Source organism: Nematostella vectensis, chromosome 3 (assembly GCF_932526225.1).
Source record: "Nematostella vectensis chromosome 3, jaNemVect1.1, whole genome shotgun sequence".
NCBI classification, from domain to species: domain Eukaryota; kingdom Metazoa; phylum Cnidaria; class Anthozoa; order Actiniaria; family Edwardsiidae; genus Nematostella; species Nematostella vectensis.
Window position 1 is genome coordinate 15969976 of NC_064036.1, and position 24029 is coordinate 15994004.

Here is a 24029-nt window from a genome sequence, read left to right on the forward strand (position 1 = left end):
TTCCATGGTTATTCCAAATGTTTTCCAGGGAATTGAGTAAATATAGGGCTTCAATGTAAATGAATGACAATGAAATTCTAATACAACGTGCACATTAGTGCTGTATTTAAAACGCGACATCTCACATCTCAAGTTTATGTGAAAAATCCTCGTAGACACTCCAATACCTTGAATACTATAATTATCATTGGAAATAATTCTGAAATGGTCTTTAGTGACGCCATTAACTCTAAAGGCCTGGACATTACTGTATTCCTTGGGCGGGGATTTGTAAGAAGAGTTCCGTATATGGTAAATAGACCTTTTGTCATAGAAAAACACTTACCCGACTCTCGGCAGCATATATCCGAGAAGAGTCCCTTATACCTTGGGGTCGTGTTTGATTCGTACCTCGGGCGATACTTGAGGCGTACAGGAAAACTCATAGCTTCGCCCTTTGTTAAATTTAATTATCATTTCAAGTACAACATGACACAAATATGTTAGTTATACCATCAGTTTCTTACTTTTTGTGTTTATTTGTCATCCGACTCCATTTACTATTAAGTCATTTTTAAAACGTGGTTTCCAAAAACGTTCTACCGTGTTTACATTGCAAGGGAAACCACTTATGAATTATTAAACTCAACCCATACAACTGTTAGCGGCAAACAAAGCGCTATCCTGTGACAAATATTGTACAATCTTTTTTTAACCATGTCAAAGCTGATTTTTTTTTTTTAATTTACTTTGGGATTTTTAAATCCCAATGTTTTTAGTCATGTAAAGCTACTTATGCCGATCATATGGTAGTTCTATGGTACATCTAATGCTTACAAGGATAAATACACAGATTAGATACAGCATCTGAATTTAGTACATATCTGCATTTATTTGAAGTTAAACATTACTGGACAAATTATTTACCCTAAAGTAAACCATTATTTCATATTAATATTTGTTTGATACTAATTAATTTTAAAAAAATATTGAAATCCACTGATTGAATCAGATATTCTATACTTTGTAATTAAATTCGATTTCATAAATTTCCCTTCAGCTAGAAATATCATCTCATGTAGTATATTTCTATAAAGTAAATAAATAAATAAATAAAATAAATTTTTAAAAATAAACTCTGAAATATTTGAATATTTTACATTTGAACTGAAATCAACCTACTCTGACTGCTGCAAATTGCCCTAAACAAATAGAGGGGAAGGTCAATCTTCAAGCCCCAGTACATTGAGAATTCCACAAATGTTCAACCTACAGTATACTGAACAAATCAAATCATATCTTTCTAACTGGTAAAACCATCACATATCAACAAATTTCAGCTATACCAGTAGTGACAGATAAAACAATAAGAAATGGAAAAATGCTTTAAAAAGCTGCATATACCAGAGTGTTCCTTTAACATGCAACCCTTGTACGATTAATGAATCTGAAATCTTTAAGATTAGATTTTATACTCTACTGCGAGACTACTAGTCCTTCATTTTCAATTTGATTTCGATACAGCTGGCATCAAACTCTTCGCCAGTGATTCTCTTGTACATGTCCATAATGTCGTCACAAGTTGTCTCGAAGTGGGTTGTGGCATCGTAAGACTTGGAAATAACAATCTGCAAAAAATAACTTTTCTAAATCCACAGCAAAAGTTTCATCTTCAATACAATTTAAACTGAGTCTCATCGCAGCCATTTTGGACTCATCATCCTTGGTGGCATTTGAGGGCTCAAGCCTTCCTAGCATAGCACATCCTAGCATGACAAACCCAGAGTGACAGAACTAGGAAGACTAGTTTACACTCATCAGGCCTGAACCCAGAGAGGGTGCGTCCCCTCATAATGGCCAAAGGTCCACTTTCGGTTCTCAATAGAAGTGCTATTTGAAGACAAAACTATGAAGCATAAGCTAGAATAGTCAGGTATGTCGCCAAATCCGACAATAAAAATCCTGTGGCAATACTGCGAAGGCATAAACAATCCTTTTTTTGGGGGGGGGGGGGGGGGTGTTCAGATTTTTATCAGAGAACTCCCCCACCCCCCCCACCCCCGAAAAAATAAGGTCTACTTTTTCAGATTTCGCACCCATCCCCCACCAAGAAAAATCCTGGAAACACGCCTGTTCATCCATGCAACGAAAAGCAAGTTAGGGGGCAATACCTAGAAACTGAACAAGAAAGAGGAGAAGAACCACACAAGAAGAATCAAGAGTGACAGAGCAAGGAAGACTAGTTTCTACACATCCATGCAACAAAAGGCAAGTTAGGGGGCAACAACTAGAAACTTAACAAGAATGAGGTGAAGAACCACACGGTATGACGAATCAAGAGTGACAGAGCAAGGAAGACTAGTTTATACTCATCCATGCAACAAAAGGCAAGTTAGGGGGCAATACCTAGAAACTTAACAAGAAAGAGAAGAACCACACAGTATGACGAATCAAGAGTGACAGAGCAAGGAAGACTAGTTTATACTCATCCATGCAACAAAAGGCAAGTTAGGGGGCAACAACTAGAAACTTAACAAGAATGAGGTGAAGAACCACACAGTATGACGAATCAAAGTGACAGAGCAAGGAAGACTAGTTTATACTCACCCATGCAACAAAAGGCAAGTTAGGGGGTAACAACTAGAAACTTAACAAGAATGAGGTGAAGAACCACACAGTATGACGCATCAAAATTGACAGAGCGAGGAAGACTAGTTTATACTCATCCATGCAACAAAAGGCAAGTTAGGGGGCAATACCTAGAAACTTAACAAGAATGAGGTGAAGAACCACACAGTATGATGAATCAAAATTGACAGAGTGAGGAAGACTAGTTTATACTCATCCATGTAACAAAAGGCAAGTTAGGGGGCAATACCTAGAAACTTAACAAGAAAGAGAAGAACCACACAGTATGACGAATCAAGAGTGACAGAGCAAGGAAGACTAGTTTATACTCATCCATGCAACAAAAGGCAAGTTAGGGGGCAACAACTAGAAACTTAACAAGAATGAGGTGAAGAACCACACAGTATGATGAATCAAGAGTGACAGAGCAAGAAAGACTAGTTTATACTCATCCATGTAAAAAAAGGCAAGTTAGGGGGCAATACCTAGAAACTTAACAAAAAAGAGAAGAACCACACAGTATGACGGATCAAGAGTGACAGAGCAAGGAAGACTAGTTTATACTCATCCATGTAACGAAAGGCAAGTTAGGGGGTAACAACTAGAAACTTAACGAATACCAAGACTTCAGGAACTCTTTCCCTTTATCCTAAATCCTGAAGTACTTTAGTAGCACTTCATATAGCAATTACTATACCTTGCTTTCTGTGCCATCATCCAGCGGCTCATACAAATTGCTCACAGAAACAAACTTTTCATCAATCTTCCCAAGAAGCTTTAAGCCTGGTTCCAGCTCTTTTTCAGGATCTGCTGTTTCAACAGTTGTGCTGACAATAGCAAGGTACTTGTCTTTAGGAGTGACCAGGTTGGTTTGTGAGACACAGCAGATGTAGATGTCTAAAGAAAATTAAAATAAATTTCATTTGTATTTTTGCATAATTTAGCAAGAAAAATAAAAGTTTACAGTGGTTACAATAACTGTATGGATCTTTTTGTAGTCATGAGGAAATAGCTAACGTTAGTGGCTTAAACTTTTTGTTTTGTCTTGCACGCTACATGATGCAGATGACATGTTGCCTAGTTATGGAGAATTGCTGTTGTATTGTTTTTTTTTTATGAGGTTTACATAATAAAAAGACATGTGTACATTACAAATTTGCTAGTACAGCTTTTTTCATGGGAAATGATCATTGTTATCATCAGTGATTGGTGGAGGGCCTAAAAAGTATGCAAATACATTATATTTGTCCATACCTCTGGTTTCGATTACTATAAAACGATAAAAAAAACAATATTCTAAACTTACCAGAATTTCTGTTGACTTGGTTCTGTGGAATAATCAACTGGCATGACTGTTTGTTATTGGTGTTGGCGATAGGGTGTGACAGAATGCAAATACATCGTACCACCTTCCCAATAGACCTCACGCGGTCTGGAAAGTAGGATGGGTCGCCAATTACAACCTTTGCCTTAGCAACTTCACCCTGTGTTTTAACACCTTTGACGACACCATTCTCCATGATTACCTCATCAATAGCTTTGTCTAGCATGTAGGTGCCACCCCAAACTGCACACAGCCTGGCAAACCCCTGGGGGAGCTCCCCCAGGCCGTATACTGGGTAGATATAGGGGGACCCTCCATACTTGGACAAGGACTGGTAATATAGCTTGATTCGCATGATTGCTTCTTCACAGGGTTTACTCATGTACTCGTCATCTCGGTACAACGCGATAGCGTGACCCGTGAAATCTGCAGTGTCCTGCGATAGATCATACGCTTTGAACACATCGTTCATAGTGGTCTTCTTTGGGTCAAAATTCCCTCCTGCATAATCCTTCCAAGTAGAAGCATTTTCCGGCTCGACGCCTAGTGCGAAAATGAGGAAATTCCTGAAGCGCCTTTTCTCGAAAATCCCCATAAGACTAGAGTTGAGAGCCTCTTTCTCGTTTGCGGGGACCTTGTGGACGCTCCCTCCACGGTAAACAAAGCTTCCTTCGATCTGCTTGAAATTCATATATTTCGTCGCTACACCCGTGTGTACGAGTATTTTCACTAGTGTACCATCAGCCATGAGGAACTTAGGGATTAAGTCGACGTTATAATCTCTGGGTTTCCCAAGCGAATCTCCGGGAAAATCGGTGCGGCCGAATGTCTCATACAGCTGATTTAGCGGGTGGAGCGACGCACAATCGCCACCGTAATATTTGTTTCGATCCATATGAAGAACCCTTTTCTTGTTCAGCGACAAAAGGCCACTTAGAACGCATTCTTTAAGACCTGTTCCTAACACCACGTAGTCATACTCTGCATCCATGGCGATTTCTGAAAACTAGGGATGTTTCTTTCGAGAAATCAATTTTCTGCCTCACAGGTACTGATCCTGCTGTTTGCCGGAAAGAAACGTCAAAACATTGGAATAAAGTAAAGCTCCGAAAGGACTGGTGACGAACTTGCCATTATCACAGACTTGCTTATTGGTTCTCTATGTTCTCATTTATTGGTGTTGTCCAATGAAAACTCTTGATAAAAACACTATTTCTTTTTCACCCACTGCTGAATATTTTCGGCATTTGCGGGCTCATAAAAGGGGATGGGTTTATAATCGAATAATTGATTGGCTAACTATTTAGTTGACCAATCAAAATTCGTTTAAGATAGTCGCCACGTAGAAATTGGAAAGGTTCTGCAAATTCAAAACTAGTCAAGACGAGACCCAAACAACATTTGAAGCAGCTGAAAGTCTCCAAACTTTACACAAAATTCTTAATTTTTTATCTTTTCTTTGTCGATCATAATGTGTGGTAAGTATTTTCAGGTAGTTTTGTATGTTTATATCTTGAAACTTCATTCATGTCAACGTGTAATATAGAAGGTGTGAGGCTAAAGACCCTGGAAACCCCGCTCGTAAACTCAGGGTGGCACTATTTTAAAGTCTTCCTCGATGTTTATAAACAGACAGGTTTAATAATCCATTCTGCTCACAACAAGCTCTGGTCTATTGCAGGGATTTTCGCGTACCTGAACTTCTGCGTACCCAGAAAAAAGCGGTACATTTTGGAAACATTGATCAAGGGACTTCAAAGGTTGGAGTACAGAGGTTACGATTCTGCCGGTAGGTAGCACTTGCTTTTTGAGAAATCCTTCTTCTTTTTTTTTGAGATCTAACTCAATTCATCTCTATTCTAGGAGTTGCTTTCGATGGGAATGATGCTGTTATGAAGTAAGTTGTTGCCACGATTTCATCAGAGACAACTCATTAATTTATGCAGAACAAAAAAATTGAAAATAATAACAGTTCAGTTCAGTTTATTTTTTTTTATTAAATTAAACGCTTAATACTATAAAATCACGCAATTCCGTGGGATCATGGTAATATATTTGCTTTATAGACAGTTTTTCAAATGCTACAACTGGGTGGTCATATGATCAGATGATCAGGTTCCGCTTTAAAAAAGTATTTCCCAGAAAAGTCGCACACACGCCCACACTGCATCTTTTCTAAACTTTATCGTTTATTGATACTTTTTATTTTAATAATTTACTCAGATATTTCACAGATTTTGGTATAAATATTCACAATACCCTATTCTGTAATCATTATACATTATACATGATATTAGACCATGTCTTCCTGTTATGTCCATTTGACCTGTTCTTTTGTCACTAAATTAAAATGTATTAATAAAACTTGTCATTTAAGCATTTTTAAATGACAAGCTACAGTATAACAACATTTAATCTGTAGATCATGTTTCCAAATGCGTAAACATCATTTGTCCATCTTTGTTGAACTGATTAACCAAATAGCAACAAAAATTTTGCCTTCACTTTGGCATTGTATAATAAAAAAAGGTTAATCTATCCTTTATTTTTCCTGTTTACGAAGAATGAGGAAAACCTTGATTCCATGAAACATAGTTTTTCCTGTTAAGCCTGCAATAAAAGATATCCTAACTGACATATGTCTAGGATGAGGGTAAGGTCATGTGACATCATAATTCTAGTAAATGTTATTCTAAAATCTAAGGTAGTATCAAATCCATGCACTATATCATTGATTTTGCTGCAGCATACCAGATATTGCTTCAACCTCTTCAGGAAATATGTCATAACACCCCTGACTCTCAAGTGCATTCTTGATTCTTTATTTGCAATTTGAATCAACTATCAGTCCAATATCTTATTCTCTTTGTGTTTCTGTGCATCGTTTCATCCCCTCACTATGCTTGTGTAAGGAATCTCTTTCTATTTTAAGTCTAGTTTTTCCTGTTCATCAACTTTACTGGGTAATGTTTCTGTTCTGTAGGATTGTGAGAAAGAAAGGCAAAGTAGCCTCTCTGGCAAAGGCTGTCCAAGGTAATTAGTAACTGAAGTATTAATTGTGGATGGAAATATCAAAGTTTGACTTTTAAGTATTTAAGTATAATTGATATTATTTTGAGGTTGTGTTATTTGTAAAGTATTTGGGTTTGTCCCAACAGCCATACAAGTTTAGTTGAAATTCCAACCAGCTTAGGGGGTACAAAGGGGGCATTTTATTTTATTTTTAGATTCCATTGGGATATTATGGCTCTCCACTGTTCTTATTATATTTTCCGTTTTTGTGTGTTCTAAGGCCTCAACACCTTGGGCAAAGTATCTGTTTGTGTTCATTATGTGTTCTTGAATTGTTGTTACTGTTGTGGTTTGAAATGCTTCTTGGTTTGAAATTGTTAAAACCAGTTTGAAAAAAATTCAAACCATGCCACATTTGTTGTGGTTTGAAATGCTTCTTGGTTTGAATTTTTTTCAAACTGGTTTTAACAATTTCAAACCAAGAAGCATTTCAAACCACAACATTACTGTATATATTTTGTAATTCATTGCCCATACACTTTTGCATTTTTTTATCCTGGTGTTTTCCTCTCTTCAGACCAAGAGGAGATAAAATGTATGGATGAGTGTGATGTACATGTCGGTATTGCCCACACTCGATGGGCGACACACGGTGAACCAAGTGAGAGGAACAGCCATCCTCAGTGTTCTGGAAAAGAAAATGGTAGGTACAGTAATGTAAAACCTGATAGCTCTCTCTTAAGAAAAGAGCTGACTTTGACATCTTTTTGTCATGGCCGGCGGAAGCGCCAGCTATTTTTCACCTAGCACAGGCTACTTTAAAAAAAAATTAAATTAAGTTTTATTTGAGCTAAAAAGATAAAATAACTTCCACCCCCTACTTATCAATCTCCACTGCCTGCTCTGAAAGTTAATGTAAGCCCTTTTTTTTTTTTTTTGCTTTCACAACCGGCATATTTTATTAGTGTTTTTGTGTGTACTATATATGGCAGACAAATTGTACTAGGTGCAAAGCTTGTTTGATTTATTGGGTTCTACTTTATGTTTCTAACAGACTCTGCAAAGAGTCAAGTTATAGAAGTTTTTGTATACATAAATTGAATCAGTTTTATGCCATTGTTCGATTGATTTTATAGATTTATGCAACTAATGAAATATAGCTGTCTTCCTCTAATGGTTTAATGCTTCATGCTTGAGTAGTTTTCAGTAGTTTACGTTTAAGTTATCTATTTTTAGATTTTGTTGTTGTGCATAATGGGATCATCACTAATTACAAGGATATCAAAACGTTTCTGGTAAGTCTTTTGTAGTTTCTGCAGGTACTCTACTGATTCTTTTTGCTGAGCTTAATATTTACTGCTTATGGGTGATTGTCTGTAAAGGACAAATGTCCAATAACTTGTGTCTGATGTGTTAGTTTTATTCTAACCGTGCAAGGTTATAAGATCAAAATTTGCGAAAAACGAATGCGCCAAGTCACACAGTCTAGTCACTGTATACAAAGTCTCGCTGACTAGACTTTCACTACATGTGATTCTTTACAACTTGCTTCGAAGTCCGCAACTTCTTTTATGTGGCTAATTTTCTTCGCAGTGCTTTCTGCGATGCCTCAAAATGCTACCAGGGTGATAACTGAAAGGTAGATGTTTTTAGCCCTGTTCTCAAAGTCGATCAAGTGTAATGTGCAATTCGTTTTATGTCTCACACCGTTGCGTTACGCGAAGCGTGCTCACATTCCTAGGAAATAAAAACAACTGGAGCCCTTTCCATGTTTTATTTGGAATGATTTTCCTTTGCTTGCTGTTATATCTAAAGCGAAAACCCAGGAGTGTTCAAGTTGTTTTGCTAAAGTTCGAGAGATTGCAAAAAAATATTTGTTCAATGTTTCTGAGTTTACTTCACTAACCACGCATAATAATTTCATGTCATCGACTAAGTGACGGATTAGGGGACACAGAAATAAATCACTCGCAAACACGCTCAAGCTTATGAATATTCGGCGATACTCTTGAGCCACTCTCGAGTAGAATATGCACAAGTCTTGAGTACTGGCGAGTGGAGGTTATGTTATTCTAGACCTGTAGTGTAGCCTTCCATAATACTGTAGCTGTTTCTTGCAGGGGTAAGAAGGGGTGGAGGTGGGGGGCTTTTAGATTGTTAAATACATGGGCCAAAAACATGGGAGGGCCCAAACCAGTAAATAAAAGTACAGTGGCTTTGTAGCCAGTCTCCTTCGCAGCCCCCAGTGGTCGGAGTCACACAACGCTCCCCGGCGTTATGTGACTCCGACCGCTGGGGGCTGCGAAGGAGACTACTTTGTAGCTACAGCCAATCACTTCATATATGGTTGTTTAACAAGAGGTTTTTTCATGATTTTACACAATGTTGACATGTGTCATACTGTACAATTAAATAAATTCATTATTAAAAATTCAAATTCAAATTTATTATAATGGAAGTGTATAAAAAAATATCTTTTAGGAGAGCAAAGGGTTCAAGTTTGACTCTGACACAGATACTGAGGTCATCCCCAAGCTTGTGAAGTACATCTTTGACAAAACAGTGAGTATTTGAGTCTTGAATTTGCTTAGTATCTCTGCAGACCAAAACAAAGAGTTCATCAGTTGTCTCTTGTGGGCACTAATTGTAAAATGGAATTACATAGCTTACATACAATGTTTACATAGCTTTTTTTTGTCATAGATTATTGATATACTGTAATCAAGGCAACTGAAAGCTTCAAGTTTCATAAAAAATATAATAATAGGCCCTCTAACTCATCATATTTTTTAAAAATATTCCCTCCTAATTTTTCAGCACAATAATCTTACTTTTAAAACGAAATACTGTAATCCAATGCCATGCAGGCAATGTATATGTTTAAATAATATCATTTTTATTTACAGAAAGCAGAAAATAAAAAGATGGAGTTTAGGCAATTGGTCGAGATGGCTATGACACAACTGGTAAATGATTGAACTTTATTCTTTTGTACTACATTGTCTCATTTTTGGCATGCAATCCATAGCTACATGTGCATAGCTCTGAGGAGATATCCGATACATGTATGATAATTTTCAGACAGTCTAAGAAAAAAATCTTAGATCCCATATATACTGTAGCTGTCAACCCAACTTCCACCGAAATCTTGTGAAATAGGGTAAAATACAGTAAATACAGTGTGTGAAAAATTAGGCTTGTGATGAGGTCCAAAATCTTGTGAGACCTGCCTAATGCAAGTGAGTTGACAGCTATGAGATCCTGAGATTTCAACAAAATGATGTGCTTAGCTTTTAGCCATGTTTAGGGACCATTTGTGACCTGTAGATAGTTTACAAGAGTGTTCTTGATTTTTATCAAGCATTATTATCCTTAGGAAGGGGCATTTGCTCTTGCCTTCAAAAGCAAGCACTTTCCTGGAGAGATTGTTGCCACAAGGTATGTGTTGCTCTGCCTCTTTCATGTTTAACTTTTTTGACACCATCCTTTGAAAACACAAGAAAATAAAAATTACATTTATTTCAACTTTCTTGCATTTTTTCGAATTCCGATAATTTTTTTGTTGATGTTGCAAAGTGGATTTTCTATAGAGCCAGACCTCCTTCCATAAAATATATGTATAAATGCGTATAAGCAGAGGCTATAAAAAATAAGGTTAGATTCCATGCATCGTAACCCACATTGTTACATGGGTAATATATAAAAGGCTTTATCCTCGTCCCTGAAAACCATGTAAATGTTAACAGTAGAATACTACAGCTTTACAAACCTGGATTTAGTTTATGTGCTTATTTTATTTGATACCCGTAAGCGATTTGTATTTATTTGATACCCGTAAGCGAACTGCAAGTTTCAACTTATGGATTCTCTTAGAGCAACCTACTTTGAAAAAGGTGTCATAACTACTGTATGGATTTCAGTACTTGTACTGTATAATCAAAATGTATTTAGTGCAATTTTCTTTCATAAATGCTTTTAATGTGACATGACTTTATAGACGTGGAAGTCCTTTACTTATTGGTATTCGGAGTTCAGCTCCACTAAAAGCTGACAAACTACCCATCATCTACAACTCAGGTAACTTGCAAAATTGTGTGATACTGTATGCTCTTGATTAATGTGCTCTTGATTAATGTCTTCATGTTTTGTTTTCAGTTTTTATTTGCTCTAAATAAATGTTCATATGCAGGTTTCTCCTTATCTTCCTTATAATTTCTCTCAATTAAGGTTCATTTATTTTTACCGTAAATAGGAATTCTGTTTAGGAGGCTTTCTACATTCAGTTTTATATAAATACAGTATTGCTTTCTATCTTAATCTTATTTTATCTTAATTTGTTCTTTTTAACTGTGTGTGTGTGTTTTGTTTTTCTGTCTCCTCTGAATCGTGCATAAACTCTCACTGATTTTACTTAGAGTACCATCAGTACCTTATGTTGTGCACAATCTGGTGGATAGAATGAATAATCTATTGCATTTGAATGTCCTTAAACTTCTGTGAGATTGTGTACAATAGGTTCGTAAAACTGTTTGAATTTTTGTTCGATATTTCTGTTCACTTGTAAACCATACAGTATATATGTATGTAACTTTAATCATTTAATATCTGCATGGCTTTAGTGATGCTTCTTGAAAGAACATCTTCTGTAACCCATCCAGGTCATTTGAACAGTCAAGCTCGTTTCTCATGGTAGTTTTTATCATTCTCAAATATTTCTCACTCTGCTTATAATATGTGCTATAAAACAAACTAATGCCAAGATCAGTGTTATTGTAATGCCGGGGCATGTCCATAATTTCAACCACAACACAAGGAGAGGCAACCCTCAAACCAAGAAGTACTTAAGGACATCAAGTAGAACTCTCCTTTTTAAAATAAAAAAGGCATATTTCAAAAACTCGTTAATTATTCTATAGCCATTTCCCAAATTGGGTGAGCAGATGTAGTTATGAGGATGGGGTCTCATACTGTACAGTATGTACCACAGAAATCACATACACCTTGTTAGTAGTTTCATATAAAGTACATACATTAATAGGTTACCAAACAAAAAAATTCTCTTTCAATGCCACAATCTACTTAACCATCAGATGTGTTGCTGTTTGCTGCAGGGCTCTGCAACCATTATAGAACGGAAAATGCACTGTCACAAATTGTTATTCAAGTATTCATCACAAACACCTGGAAATCCTTATTTCCACTGAAAAACGATGAAGTTCCTAGACTGTACAATTCAACTGTATGTTGTTCACTGAGCAAATGAATTTTTGGTACCCTCAAACACAGAAAGTCAGTTTTTGAACACACATTTGACAACATCTCACAAACAAAATAGCAATTCAAAATTAATGAGTTTTAGAAGTACTTTATTAGACTTTAATCTTTTTTATCACTCAGACCCAATAGCCCCAATCGATTATAAAATCCGAATAAAAGCCAATACTGTAGCTTGTTTATTAAACATTTCATAAAAGAAATCTCCTCCCTCGCCAAGGAATTATGGGAATGCCCCTGAAATTTAATGTATTATGCAGTAAATGTAATACACGGTAATAGGGCAATAATGCTGTCTAATAGAGTACTAAGTAAGGGTAAGAATGAATCTGTTAAATGTCTTTGTGTTCAGACACCAAATTAGTCCAGGAAATCTATATGATTTTAGGGTTCCAATGAAACTACAGTAAATACAAAATATTTTTTTTCCCAATTTCCTTAGCCATACAGTATACAGTATAACTAAAAAAGAGCAAAAAGTCCTGTTGGTAACCACAGGGTGCATTAACTCCTGTTGAGTGAAAACTGCTGAAATATAACACAAAGTTTGTATGAGGAATTGAAAACTTTTCCATAAAAAATATCATAAAGAATCAATATATTATTTGTAACAAAATCCTTATTGTCTCTATATTTGCTCCCAAATCATGTCAATTCAACTCAGGGATACATAATATAGAGACAATAAGAATTTTATCACAAATATATTGATTCTTTACAACATTTTTTACGGAAATTTTCTCTAAATTTTCTCATACAAACTCTGTGTTATATTTTAGCTGATTTTACTCAACAGAAGTTTGTGCTCCCTTTGGTGGAACAAGCCTAAAAGTTGGGATGAATATGTACTATCGATTATTTGGCCCGAACCTCTAGTTAGTACAACTTTTTTGATAGCTGCATCCTTTAAGAGAGCTATTAGAGGAATTTGTTTATAACAAAATTGAGGGATGCAGAATATGTTGCCGTTTACATAATGTTGAACAGTAGATTTTCCTGGACTAGACGTATGGTGCTGAATACTGTAAAATCTGTGATTATAAATGCTGGAATTTCTTTCTTTCCATGTATCCTGCTTGATAGGCGATAAAATGATGGCCGGTAAGTGCAATTGATTACTGTCCTAAGCAATGAACAATAAGTAGACATTAAATTAATAGATTTAGTAGACTGATAAGTATTAATGAATACAGTCTGGTGTAGCACTTTGTCTTGTAAATAAAAAAGTTTTCTGGGTTAATTTTATAGCCAAATTAGTTGTTGTGCAACCTGCCAGAATCCAAAATTCCTTTCTTTGTTTGGGAATAGTGCGTAGTCAATCAAACCAAACAATCAAAACCAGACAAACCTCCCCCAAAGCTTGTGTCTGACTATGTGCTATTCCCAAACGAGACAAGGGTTTTGGATCCACCGAGTTCGCACAACAATGAATTTGGCTGTAATGTTGTAATTTCATGACCATGGAAGGGTAAGATGATAATGTTCTCTTTGAAACCCAAGCATCCATCTTTTAATTCATTTACTTGGTACTTGTCAGTGTCTACAAATTTGTCTTCATTGCATGAAAATGAACATAACATTTGATAAAAGCATCTGAACAAATATCTTTTTAAACAGCAATGTAAACTTTTAAAACATTTGTAAATTATGATTTTTGCTGAAGGGGACCTCAATATAAAATAACGAATGATTTAGATAGACCTAAGATAGATTTAATGGAATGCTTTATAAAAAATATACTTAACAAACAATTGGTTTATGTGGGTGCTGGGTAGATGGGCAACAAGAAACAGTTGTATATCCAGGAATAACAGGTCAGTGCAGACATCTTGTCTCACAAGATGGCTCTACTATTACCTTTGCACTTATGCTCAGTATCCGCTGTAAGGGTACTTGGATTTTTATTTTCACACCCAGTTGAACGAACCTCATTGCAATGAATCCTTAAGTTGAACACACTATACCGATAATGTGTTCTGCTCACCTAATGACCACGGGAATGTACTTTTTCACATATTGCATGTGTGCTGTGAACTCTGAGGAAAATTTCCTCTTTCATACTGAACTGAACTCTAACATTAATTTGTTCCAAGTTTATTAAAAGCGGAAGATAAAATCTTAATAATATGTAAATGTTAAACTGAAGGAATTCTAAAACATCTCATCAACAGAAATCATTAAAACGACAAGCATAACAAAAACCGTATTACACTCTTTTGGCCGATTTTATTCACTGTCTTGCATAGGGGTTTATGGTGAGCCTGAATACGCTGATGAGACTGGATGGTCAAGCCTGGCAAGAGAGGAGGGCAAGCCTATCGAGTACTACTTTGCTTCAGATGCTAGGTAAATTATCGGGTTTTGTTCAGTCGTGGGGCTGCAGCTGTGCCTTTTTGGCAAAACTCCTGCTCACACTCCTGCTCACCTTTTTCAGTGCTGTGATCGAACACACAAACAAGGTGATCTTCTTGGAGGATAATGATGTTGCTGCAGTTGTCAATGGAAGTAAGTTCCTACAGTATTTTCCAAATGGCAGAGTAACTGGAGCTTATAAGCATATAACAACATATAAGCATAAAACAATTATTATTTTCACTGATTGTTCTTGTTTTTGGATCTGTCATTCCATCAGTTCATTACTGCAATGGTATCATGGACGACCTTATGGAAGAGTCACAAACACCCAGGCACAATATTTTAACTGATTGTCACCTTATGTACCTTTAGATCTGTCCATTCATCGTTTTAAGAATAATGACGAGTCTGATGATTACTACAGAGATGTGCAGACTTTACATTTGGAGCTTCAGCAGATCATGAAAGGCAAGAGCACTATGCTGTTCACTTGTAATAGATTTTATCATTTTTGGTGTTAAAATTGCATTATTTTAAGCAATTCTCTTTTCTTATGCCATTGTGATATTATAGGTGATTTAAAATTTGTCTTAAAATAAGAACAGACTGGTTTCGGCGGTAGTGGAAGGGCCTCAAGGAAGTAATACTCTAATACTGTAATACACACTCACGGATTTCACAATTTTGAATGGATAGTTAGTTATAGATAGTTCAGTTATACAAATATTTTCTTCAACATCTCTTGCTTCTACTCCAATTTAGTTATTATCCTCTAATCACTTTTTAACATCAACCTCTTGCAAATGTAGCTACTGTACTATATCAGCTTGGTTACTAATGGTTACTGATCGATTCTGGTAATTTTTTGGGTTTTGCATTATTAGGGAACTATGCCTCCTTCATGCAAAAAGAGATCTTTGAGCAGCCAGAGAGTGTTGTCAACACCATGAGAGGAAGAGTGAACTTTGAGACAAACCAAGGTATGCTGTTGTTATTATTATTATTACTCGTGCTCTCTTCCTTTTTTTTGATCACTTATATTTCCTGTCCAGTCATTCTTGGAGGTATGAAGGCTCACATTGGGACAATTAGAAGATGTCGTAGGATCATGTTGATTGCATGCGGTACAAGTTTCCACAGTGCTGTAGCGGTAGGTCACAAACTTTTTTACGAAGTCTTCCATGCCTCGTTTTCAATGTTTCAATGTATTAAATAGTTATGTTCTCCTCCTTCCAGACAAGGCAGATAATTGAAGAGCTGACTGAGCTACCCGTGGTTGTAGAACTAGCTAGCGATTTCTTGGATAGAAGAACGCCTATATTCCGGGATGATGTATGTTTCTTTATCAGCCAATCAGGTATGCAAACAATGCTGGCATATTTTCCACATGGTCTCTTTAAAGTGTCATGGGGGTAGAGTTTGGTTTCATTTGTCTCAGCTGAAATGTGAACACGACCTAGTCCCGGTGTCTCTTATATACAGTATTTTGTTCCTTTGACATAACTATTGTGGATCCTGGAACATCACCCCAACCCATTCTACTATACCCTTTACCACTCCTACTACTACCCAAATAGCAACCAAAAACCTTTCCAATTATTTGTTCAGGAGAGACGGCCGACACTCTCATGGCTCTGCGCTACTGCAAAGAGCGAGGTGCTCTTATTGTTGGAATAACAAATACGGGTACTGTATAGAGCTCATGAACTTTGGCATTTACCGAATCATTGCGTTATGTCTTAGGCACTCATAATATCGTCTTTTGTTAATTCAGTGGGAAGCTCAATCTCTAGAGAAAGTGCCTGTGGCTGTCATATTAACGCTGGTCCAGAAATTGGTGTGGCAAGTACAAAGGTAAGGCTAATATGCATTATAAATCAGGAAGCTTTCATTGGGTCTACGCAATGGTCATCTAACATTTAGATTTTTGTCAGTTTCTGGTTTATGACAATTCGCTCGAAGAAAGCATTACAAGACAAGGTCTTAATTTATAATTGAACTGTCCTTTATCTTCAGGCATATACTAGCCAATTTCTGGCGCTTGTGATGTTTGCGCTGATGATGTCAGAGGACAGAATTTCCATGCAAGAGAAGAGAAAAGAGATAATAAAAACACTGAAAGAATTACCAGGTCAGTACCCTATAGGTTAGTGCTAGCGTACAAGGGTTTATTGGAGCTAGAGACCTCTAGAGATATTTCAAGATTGTGCACTTTTTCGATATTCCCTAGTGCGTTTATTCACTCACCAATTATTTATTTTATTGCAACTTTTTTAGTCTCCCTAATTAGTGAATTAATCCACACCCATAACAAATGGAATAATTTCTCAGTGACATTAACCGGACTGCATACAATTGTTTGCCTGAATTTAGATCTAATCAAAGAAGTGCTACAGTTGGACGAGCAAATCCAGACACTGTCGCGAGAAATCTACCAACAGAAAAGTCTGCTAGTCATGGGCAGAGGCTACCAGTTTTCCACATGTCTAGAGGGAGCTCTGGTATTATTACCTCTTTAGTATATCTTTACCTTCACCTTCACCTTCACCTTTATCTTTACCTTAACCTTCACCTTTACCTTCACCTTCACCGTTACTTTTACCTTCACCTTCCTCTTAACCTTTACTTTACCTTCATTTTCCATTTACATTCACCTTTACCTTGAGCTTTACCTTCTTCAACTTTACCTTAATCATACTTTTACATTTACTATTACCCTTACCTTCACCTTCACCTTTATCTTTACCTTCGCCTTTAGCTTTACCTTTACTATGCCTTTACGCTTACCTTTATCCTCATCGTTACCTTCAGCTTCATCATTACCTTCAGCTTCTCCTTAATCCTTACCTTCAACTTTAACTTCACCTTCACCTTCGTCGTTACCTTCACCTTCACGTTTATCTTCATCTTTACCTTCAGCTTCACGTGTATCTTCATCATTACCTTCAGCTTTACCTTCATCATTACCTTCAGCTTTACCTTCATCATTACCTTCAGCTTTACTTTCATCGTTACCCTCAGCTTTACCTTCATCATTACCTTCACTTTCAGCTCCACCTTCATCTTTACCATGATCCCTACCTTTACCTTTGTCTTAACATTGACTTTTTCCTCACCCCCAGTCATCTCTGCGTGACCTTCCTTACATTACTGAACCTCCCCCTGTCATCACCTAACATTACCTTACCTTTGTCACTTTGCCTCATATTATGCTACCATGTCTAGTTTTTACTCGCCTCATGTTACCTTTATAACATTACTTGTGACATATGTGACTTTACCTTGTCTTTAACATTTTTTCACCTTATCTTCCCCACCTTAATAATTATAAACAATAGTGGAAGTAGTTATATATAGTTTTGTGTGTCTAGCCTTTTCCACACCTTATATCCGCTATTTATTGTGTTTGTAGAAAATAAAGGAGTTGACGTACATGCACTCGGAGGGTATAATGGCCGGCGAGTTGAAACACGGCCCCCTCGCCCTCATTGACAAGGCAATGCCCGTCATCATGATCATCACCAGGGATGCCGTCTTTCCTGTAAGTATTCCTTGCTGCTGGTGTATCAAGAATACCTTCTTCTTATTTGATGATTAAGACCTCGAGTCTTAGGTATTATAGCCCTCTATTGATATGCGTGCTTGGTCAGTAACTGGAGTCAGCTATTGTAGGACGACCTTGTTCACTACCACTGTCCTTTACTTAAGTGGGCACTGTTAATAATTCTAAAAATCCTTTTCTTTCCCCAAAACAGTTTTTAAAACGTCATTCTACTTGCAGAGCTAGAGCACTTAGAGCATTACCCTTTTAAATAAACAAAGGTTTTAGAGCTCGAACTTTAAGCTGATTACCAACGTTTGTTTTTGCAGAAATGTATGAATGCTTTGCATGAAGTCACCGCAAGGAATGTAAGTTATTTACACAAGTAATGTCCTTCTCTACATCAAGTCCAGTAGCTATAATTTTTACATAAGATTTAACCCCTCAAAATAATGCAATTAAAACACTTCTTGCCAAACGTTTTCGACTGATATTGTTTTGAATATAGCTTTTTGTCCTTGATTATCCCACAATCACAGGACGATTGCCTAAACTCTTTGCTCGACTTTTCAGGGAAGGCCGATTCTAATCTGCAACAAGGGAGACGATGAGGTGAAACACCACGGCACCAAGTTCTTGGAAGTCCCTCACGTGGTGGACTGTCTTCAAGGCATCCTTACGGTTATCCCTCTTCAACTTCTCTCCTTCCACATCGCTGTGCTTCGGGGATTTGACGTAAGTAATGCTTTGACCAAGAAGTCACTTCTTAAGTCAATTAATATATTGGCGAGGAGAAACTGTAGATTTCTCATTCAGAATCTCGCATTGTGTTTTAACACAAAGGAACACATGAAAATATCAAATTTGCTTCGAAGAAAACTGTGACCAAGAAGTCACTTTATTGAGTCAAATGGTGTGTTAGCAATGGGAAACACCCAACTCCTCAATCTGAGTAGTAGTAACTATAAATATCAATATTGATAATGATAGAAACTGCCCAGAGTGTCTTGCTGTGGCCAATCAAATTTGTTAACAAACTAGAAAAGCAATGGCAAGAAAAGCAATGACGAGAAAAACTATACGTATATTCATATACTGTACTACTTTTGGCTTTACTACACATTGCATGTAATGCATGTAATACTTTTGCCGTTATCTAATATCTGTGCACTACATTTGCATTTAACCTAAATATAAAAAAACTAACTTAATGTTAATGGAAGACAAAATATAAATGCTCTTTTTCTTCTTTTCCACAGGTTGATTTTCCAAGAAATTTAGCAAAGTCCGTTACAGTGGAGTAATTCCTCATTTTGCACTTATATCTTACATTAATACTCTGTTTAAATGAATTATATTCTAGATTTCAACATGCGAAATGTTAGCAAATTGTTCATGAATGACATGGGAAAAATGCTTGTATATTTAAGAATTGTTTGTGGGCACACATGTTCAATAATTTTGTGTATGGGCTGTGTTTAAATGTCAAAGGCTCTTGTTCTGACTTGCGTGACACATTCTTAGTTTTGTAGTCTATGAAACCCTATACAACATAGATATTCATATCATTAGTTAACTAAGGTTATATATTCAGTGATATTCAATCCAACTCCATTCAATCCAACAATTAATATGGTTAGTTATATTTCATTATCAAATTATGAAAGGGAATGAAATTGTGATTCAAGGTAAATAAGAACAGCATTGCCACGCAAATCGGTTCAACAGTCTTTAAGTTCTTGCAAAAGTTTTATCAAAATCTATGATAGTTTTTAAGGGATTTCCACGTTTTGAAGGTTTAGTGATGGAGTATTTTATTGTGCTATACAGCATGTGGTGCTCTGTTTTGCATTTTCTGAATGATTTATCTGTTTCAAACTGAAAACTGCACAGGCCTCGTCTGGACAGAGAAACAAAATATTGTTTTTAAGATAATTGCGCAGTTGTGAAAGAGGTATTACTTTTCACAAAATTAGAAACAAATATTGTTTTTATGTGAATAAAGCTATGACATGGTGTATTGAGTGTTTGCAAGAGAACATGAATATCCAAGTCTCTTGGTGTTTGCTGCTGTAAAACATGCTGGGTCTGCTGGTGCCTTTTTGTCTCTAATAACTGCACCCCCTCCCTATCAATTTTTTTAGAAGAGTTTATATAAGTGCTTGATGACTCAAGACAATTCGGGTGCAATTTTAGGATGTTTTTTTAGAAGAGTTTATATAAGTGCTTGACGACCAGGATCTCCCCAGGATGGTTTATCCTCAATTAGCCATCCTGGCTCGCAATGCTGCTCTACATTTTCCTACTTGAGCAAACCCACTAGTCTATGTGGGTGGGGCTGGCTTTGGAACTGCTCCCTTATTTAGTGGTGAATGCTAGAAGGTGCATCCCCCCCTCCCCCCAGGATGTCAGAAAGTTATTGAAAGATCGTCGAATCCTTTTCTTTTTCATATGACAACTATGACTGTGCCCCCCTCCCTCAGAAAATCTTGGGGGTGTGGCTGCTAGGAATCTTTACTCAACTCTTGCTGTTTATAAGACGTTTATTTGTTGTATCGTCGTGCGCTGACACTAAATGACACTTTGTTTAAGTTTCTGGTTGAATCTATGAAAGTCTGTGTTTCCTTACTTCCTTGAAGTCACAGCATTTGGGGGGGACCTAGTACATTAGCATAGTATAGTACAGAACATTTCTCTGTAAAACAAAATTAATCTGCTTTAAATACACAATGTCAATTTTTTTCCTGATAGCAGAGGCCTCTTTCTTCTGCATATCTCAGCCATCCCAGTGAAATAAAGAGAAAAGAGGCCTCTGCTAGAAGGAAAAGACGAAGCGAGATCACTTTCAGAAAGTGATTTTTGTTCAAATTTATTGGGACTATAATCCGTTCCTTCAAATCGATTGAATTTTCTAGAAATAAATTATGTATTATATTTACAATTTGTGAAGAATGTTCCACAAATGAGTTTCACAACAGACAGATAATCACACCAATATCCATTACTGAATACCATAGACGCGGATTGGAGCCCACACAAACAATTTACATATTTTGGCTCTCGTGACACGCGACACGCATGTAAAAGCAAACTTTGCTTTACGGGCACTAGCCCCAGGCTTGCTGTTGCCTTCGTATGATATCCCGTATATCTTCTATCAGTCTTCTAGCCAAGCAGTATCCTAGAATTTGCGTTGCTGGTAGGGATGCGGCTATGGAGGCCATCATAATTAAGTTAGTCATAAACCAAGACTCAGCCCCTTGGATACAGCCCTTAGTGTAAATAACCTTGGAGGCTTCACTTTCGCTCATTTTGATTGCCCCAAACCCACACTGGGAATTTATCTGGTCACTAATACAACAAGAAAATGGGACACCGCATCTTTCCACACTGGGCGATGAGCAATTAAAGTACACGTTTTGTTCCCATGTTTTGTAGTCTTTGCTGCCGCAGCATTTGAGCTCTTTCTGTAAGAGGTCTATAATGTTTTGCAAATCGGGGTCGTCGCGATAGCGGACTATAATATGATCCACAGCTTTCTCGACTTGTTGCTTTACTTCCCCCGCATAAACGTACCCCAACACAGCGGCTACAATTTCCAAAAGAAGCATTATTCCAAGCATAATGGAATAGAATCGTAACATACAAACGTTCTCCCTCAATGCACCAAGACATCCGCTGAACGAGATGACAAACATCAGAACGCCAGCGATCGCTAGCATAACCGCGGGGTCGGTAGCCAAATTGTTGACCTTGCCATAAAGTTCCTTCTTATTCACCATCGCATAGGAGGAAATCGCCAGAATAATACAGCTTATCAACCAAAACAGAACATTCATGAAGAACATTGTGTATTTAACACAGAATGTGGTTTTGGTTGAGTAAGACATAAGCCTGTCATTTCGAGCAACTGGTCTTCGAGCTTGTGAAGGTGGTTGAAATGGCTGAACTTTCGTCCCGCGCGCCATGTCGGACCGCTCGAACAGCTCTTCAGAATATCTGTCACAACTTTTCTTAAAAATACAAAGGGGTATTCAGTCGCAGTCTTCAGTCAACTAGAACGCGGGTTTAATCCTTCATTCGTGGCACTCAATACAGTGTTAATCCCTTGCGATATCACGTGCTGTGCTATGTTCAAGCGAGGTCAATATTCCACGACACAGTGAATTCTATTACAATGTCGGTTGTCTTAACAACTATTAGGCAATGTGCATAATCATTATCATAATGTAAAAGAGTGACAAAGAGTGACATCAAGCGGGGGCGTGTGTTTTTGTTAAAAAATTGTTCTATAACAAACATTCTATTATCTGAGACCAATTAGGAACGTTGGAAATACAAGTTTAATTACCTAGTTTGCAGATATATAACCCATTGTTACACAACTAATAAAGGACCTTATTTCGTGCTTTCACCTGCTAATCAGCTAATAATGGGTTTTGCATGCAAGAGCAAGACATGGGCGGTGGAACCGTGTGGGCGAGGGGGGGAGGGGGGGAGGGGGGGAGGGGGGGGGGGACACTGACTCCCCAATAATTTTCCGTAGACAAAATAAATAGGGGAGGGGTGTTGAAGATAAAGCAATTGAAATTTGTGATGTGCCTTCCCCCGGGAAGGGTAATTAATTATCGGGGGGGGGGGGGGGGGGGGGAGGGGGGGCTGCTAAGTAGATTTTTTTTCTTGTTTAAAAGTTTTTACCCTAATCAAATAAAACACAGAAATGGTGACCCTCCCCAAATGGCAACCAAAAATCAAGGCCCTCACCCACAACAGAAAAAAGCTGAAAAAGCGTATTGGTTAGTTAATAGGAATTTGTATTCAAGTTGTCTGGTTGTAAGATGCTCTAGGTACGGCATGTTCTTCCAGGAGCACCAGGAAATTATATAACCTACAAATGTAATAAACACACCCATAATTGTGGGTAGACAGACACCTCCCCCTCCCCCTAACCTGCATGCAAAACTGTTGTGTGAGGGGGGGAGGGAGGGGGGGAATGACTTAGGCTTGCCCATGAAGGGGCGGCGGAGCTAGCCTTTAACACCACCAAGCCAGGAGAAGTGCTGTTTTGAGCCCAGTTTTCAGGGGTGTAAATGATATTGATAGGGAGGTCGGGGGGCATGCTTCCCCCGTGAAAATTTTGCCATTTTCAAATAATTATATAAAATGCTCATTATTTATAAAACCTAAATGGAAAATAGCATCATTAGCTCCTTGCAACTGAAATATCACATGTAGTGATATTTAGCATCTAGAAATTATATACTGATCGGCTGTCAGCATATTGAAGTCCACGGAACAACTAAAAGCATTTTGTTTAGTTAACCTATCGCGTTTGACAGGGAAATATAAAACGCTCGCATGGAAATTGCTTAGCCAAGCAGTTCATATTTTTAGCAGATTGACCTTTTGCCCCTTTTCAAGTGGTACTGCGGAGAACAGGGTTTTGGGCATTTGTTTTAGTCCTGTATCCGTTAACTACATAAGGAAAGTTAAGTCTGAGTCCACACAAGGTTTACCCTAAGTAAGATTCAGACCTAGCCGTCGGTGAAATTAGGTTTTAGTACATTTAAAGATTTTGAGTGCAAAAATGATTGGAATGCTGTCAATCATAATAGTCACGTGTATATCTTGCCATGCGCACTATCAGTGTAACAGGTTAGTGTGTGACATCCGTAGTCAGTAGCAACATTGTAAACATTACGAAAGTCACGGTAGCATAAGGGTAACCGACTTGCACACCCACGTAGGAAGGTCGTCCCTCCTACACACATTGGTTAAACCCTTATCCAAACAGTGCTAAAAGCCCTTTGGGATTTCAGGGTTGGTTATCCTAAAGGACATGCCTTCTTAGTAGCATAAAAATATGGGTGCGTACCGAAGCCCCAACTCACTTAAGACACAAAGGACTTGAAGAGA

At 37.4% G+C, this 24029-nt stretch overlaps 3 protein-coding genes across 6 annotated transcripts; 1 reads left to right on the forward strand and 2 right to left on the reverse strand.

The window, feature by feature from the left end:
* Positions 1–847: 847 nt before the first annotated feature.
* Positions 848–5027, reverse strand: LOC5502374 (rab GDP dissociation inhibitor alpha). The gene is made up of 3 exons (XM_001623507.3): positions 3914–5027; positions 3305–3504; positions 848–1607 (listed from the first exon to the last, which is right to left on the reverse strand). The coding sequence occupies exons 1-3, from the start codon at positions 4920–4922 to the stop codon at positions 1470–1472; spliced, it is 1347 nt and encodes a 448-aa protein (XP_001623557.2). The 5' UTR covers positions 4923–5027; the 3' UTR covers positions 848–1469.
* Positions 5028–5248: 221 nt separating this feature from the next.
* Positions 5249–20131, forward strand: LOC5502365 (glutamine--fructose-6-phosphate aminotransferase [isomerizing] 1). 4 transcript variants are annotated; one of them, XM_048724757.1, is made up of 26 exons: positions 5249–5409; positions 5613–5720; positions 5795–5828; positions 6915–6964; positions 7521–7646; positions 8180–8238; positions 9425–9505; positions 9850–9909; positions 10320–10381; positions 10941–11020; positions 13301–13318; positions 13993–14031; positions 14464–14563; positions 14652–14722; positions 14945–15040; positions 15457–15552; positions 15625–15722; positions 15809–15929; positions 16181–16258; positions 16347–16426; positions 16589–16703; positions 16946–17073; positions 17985–18113; positions 18443–18481; positions 18687–18848; positions 19373–20131. In XM_048724757.1, the coding sequence occupies exons 1-26, from the start codon at positions 5403–5405 to the stop codon at positions 19415–19417; spliced, it is 2082 nt and encodes a 693-aa protein (XP_048580714.1). In that variant the 5' UTR covers positions 5249–5402; the 3' UTR covers positions 19418–20131. The 4 variants fall into 4 exon arrangements, with proteins under 4 accessions (XP_048580714.1, XP_048580715.1, XP_048580716.1 ...); XM_048724758.1 differs by lacking the exon at positions 13993–14031; XM_048724759.1 differs by lacking the exons at positions 13301–13318; positions 13993–14031.
* A 507-nt stretch (positions 20132–20638) lies between these two features.
* Positions 20639–22282, reverse strand: LOC5506725 (tetraspanin-33). The gene has a single exon (XM_001627347.3). It carries the CDS (start codon positions 22079–22081, stop codon positions 21221–21223), a length of 861 nt encoding a protein of 286 aa, XP_001627397.3. The 5' UTR covers positions 22082–22282; the 3' UTR covers positions 20639–21220.
* Positions 22283–24029: the final 1747 nt, after the last annotated feature.

Excerpts from the sequence above, each read along its gene's own strand:
- LOC5502374 (XM_001623507.3), bottom strand. The coding sequence starts at position 4,922 with ATGGATGCAGAGTATGACTACGTGGTGTTAGGAACAGGTCTTAAAGAA. Across the intron at positions 3,505-3,913 it reads CCAAGTCAACAGAAATTCTG|ACATCTACATCTGCTGTGTC; the intron begins GTAAGTTTAGAA and ends AATTTTCTTTAG. Across the intron at positions 1,608-3,304 it reads ATGATGGCACAGAAAGCAAG|ATTGTTATTTCCAAGTCTTA; the intron begins GTATAGTAATTG and ends TATTTTTTGCAG.
- LOC5502365 (XM_048724757.1), top strand. Across the intron at positions 16,704-16,945 it reads AACACTGAAAGAATTACCAG|ATCTAATCAAAGAAGTGCTA; the intron begins GTCAGTACCCTA and ends GCCTGAATTTAG. Across the intron at positions 18,482-18,686 it reads ATGAAGTCACCGCAAGGAAT|GGAAGGCCGATTCTAATCTG; the intron begins GTAAGTTATTTA and ends TCGACTTTTCAG.
- LOC5506725 (XM_001627347.3), bottom strand. The coding sequence starts at position 22,081 with ATGGCGCGCGGGACGAAAGTTCAGCCATTTCAACCACCTTCACAAGCT.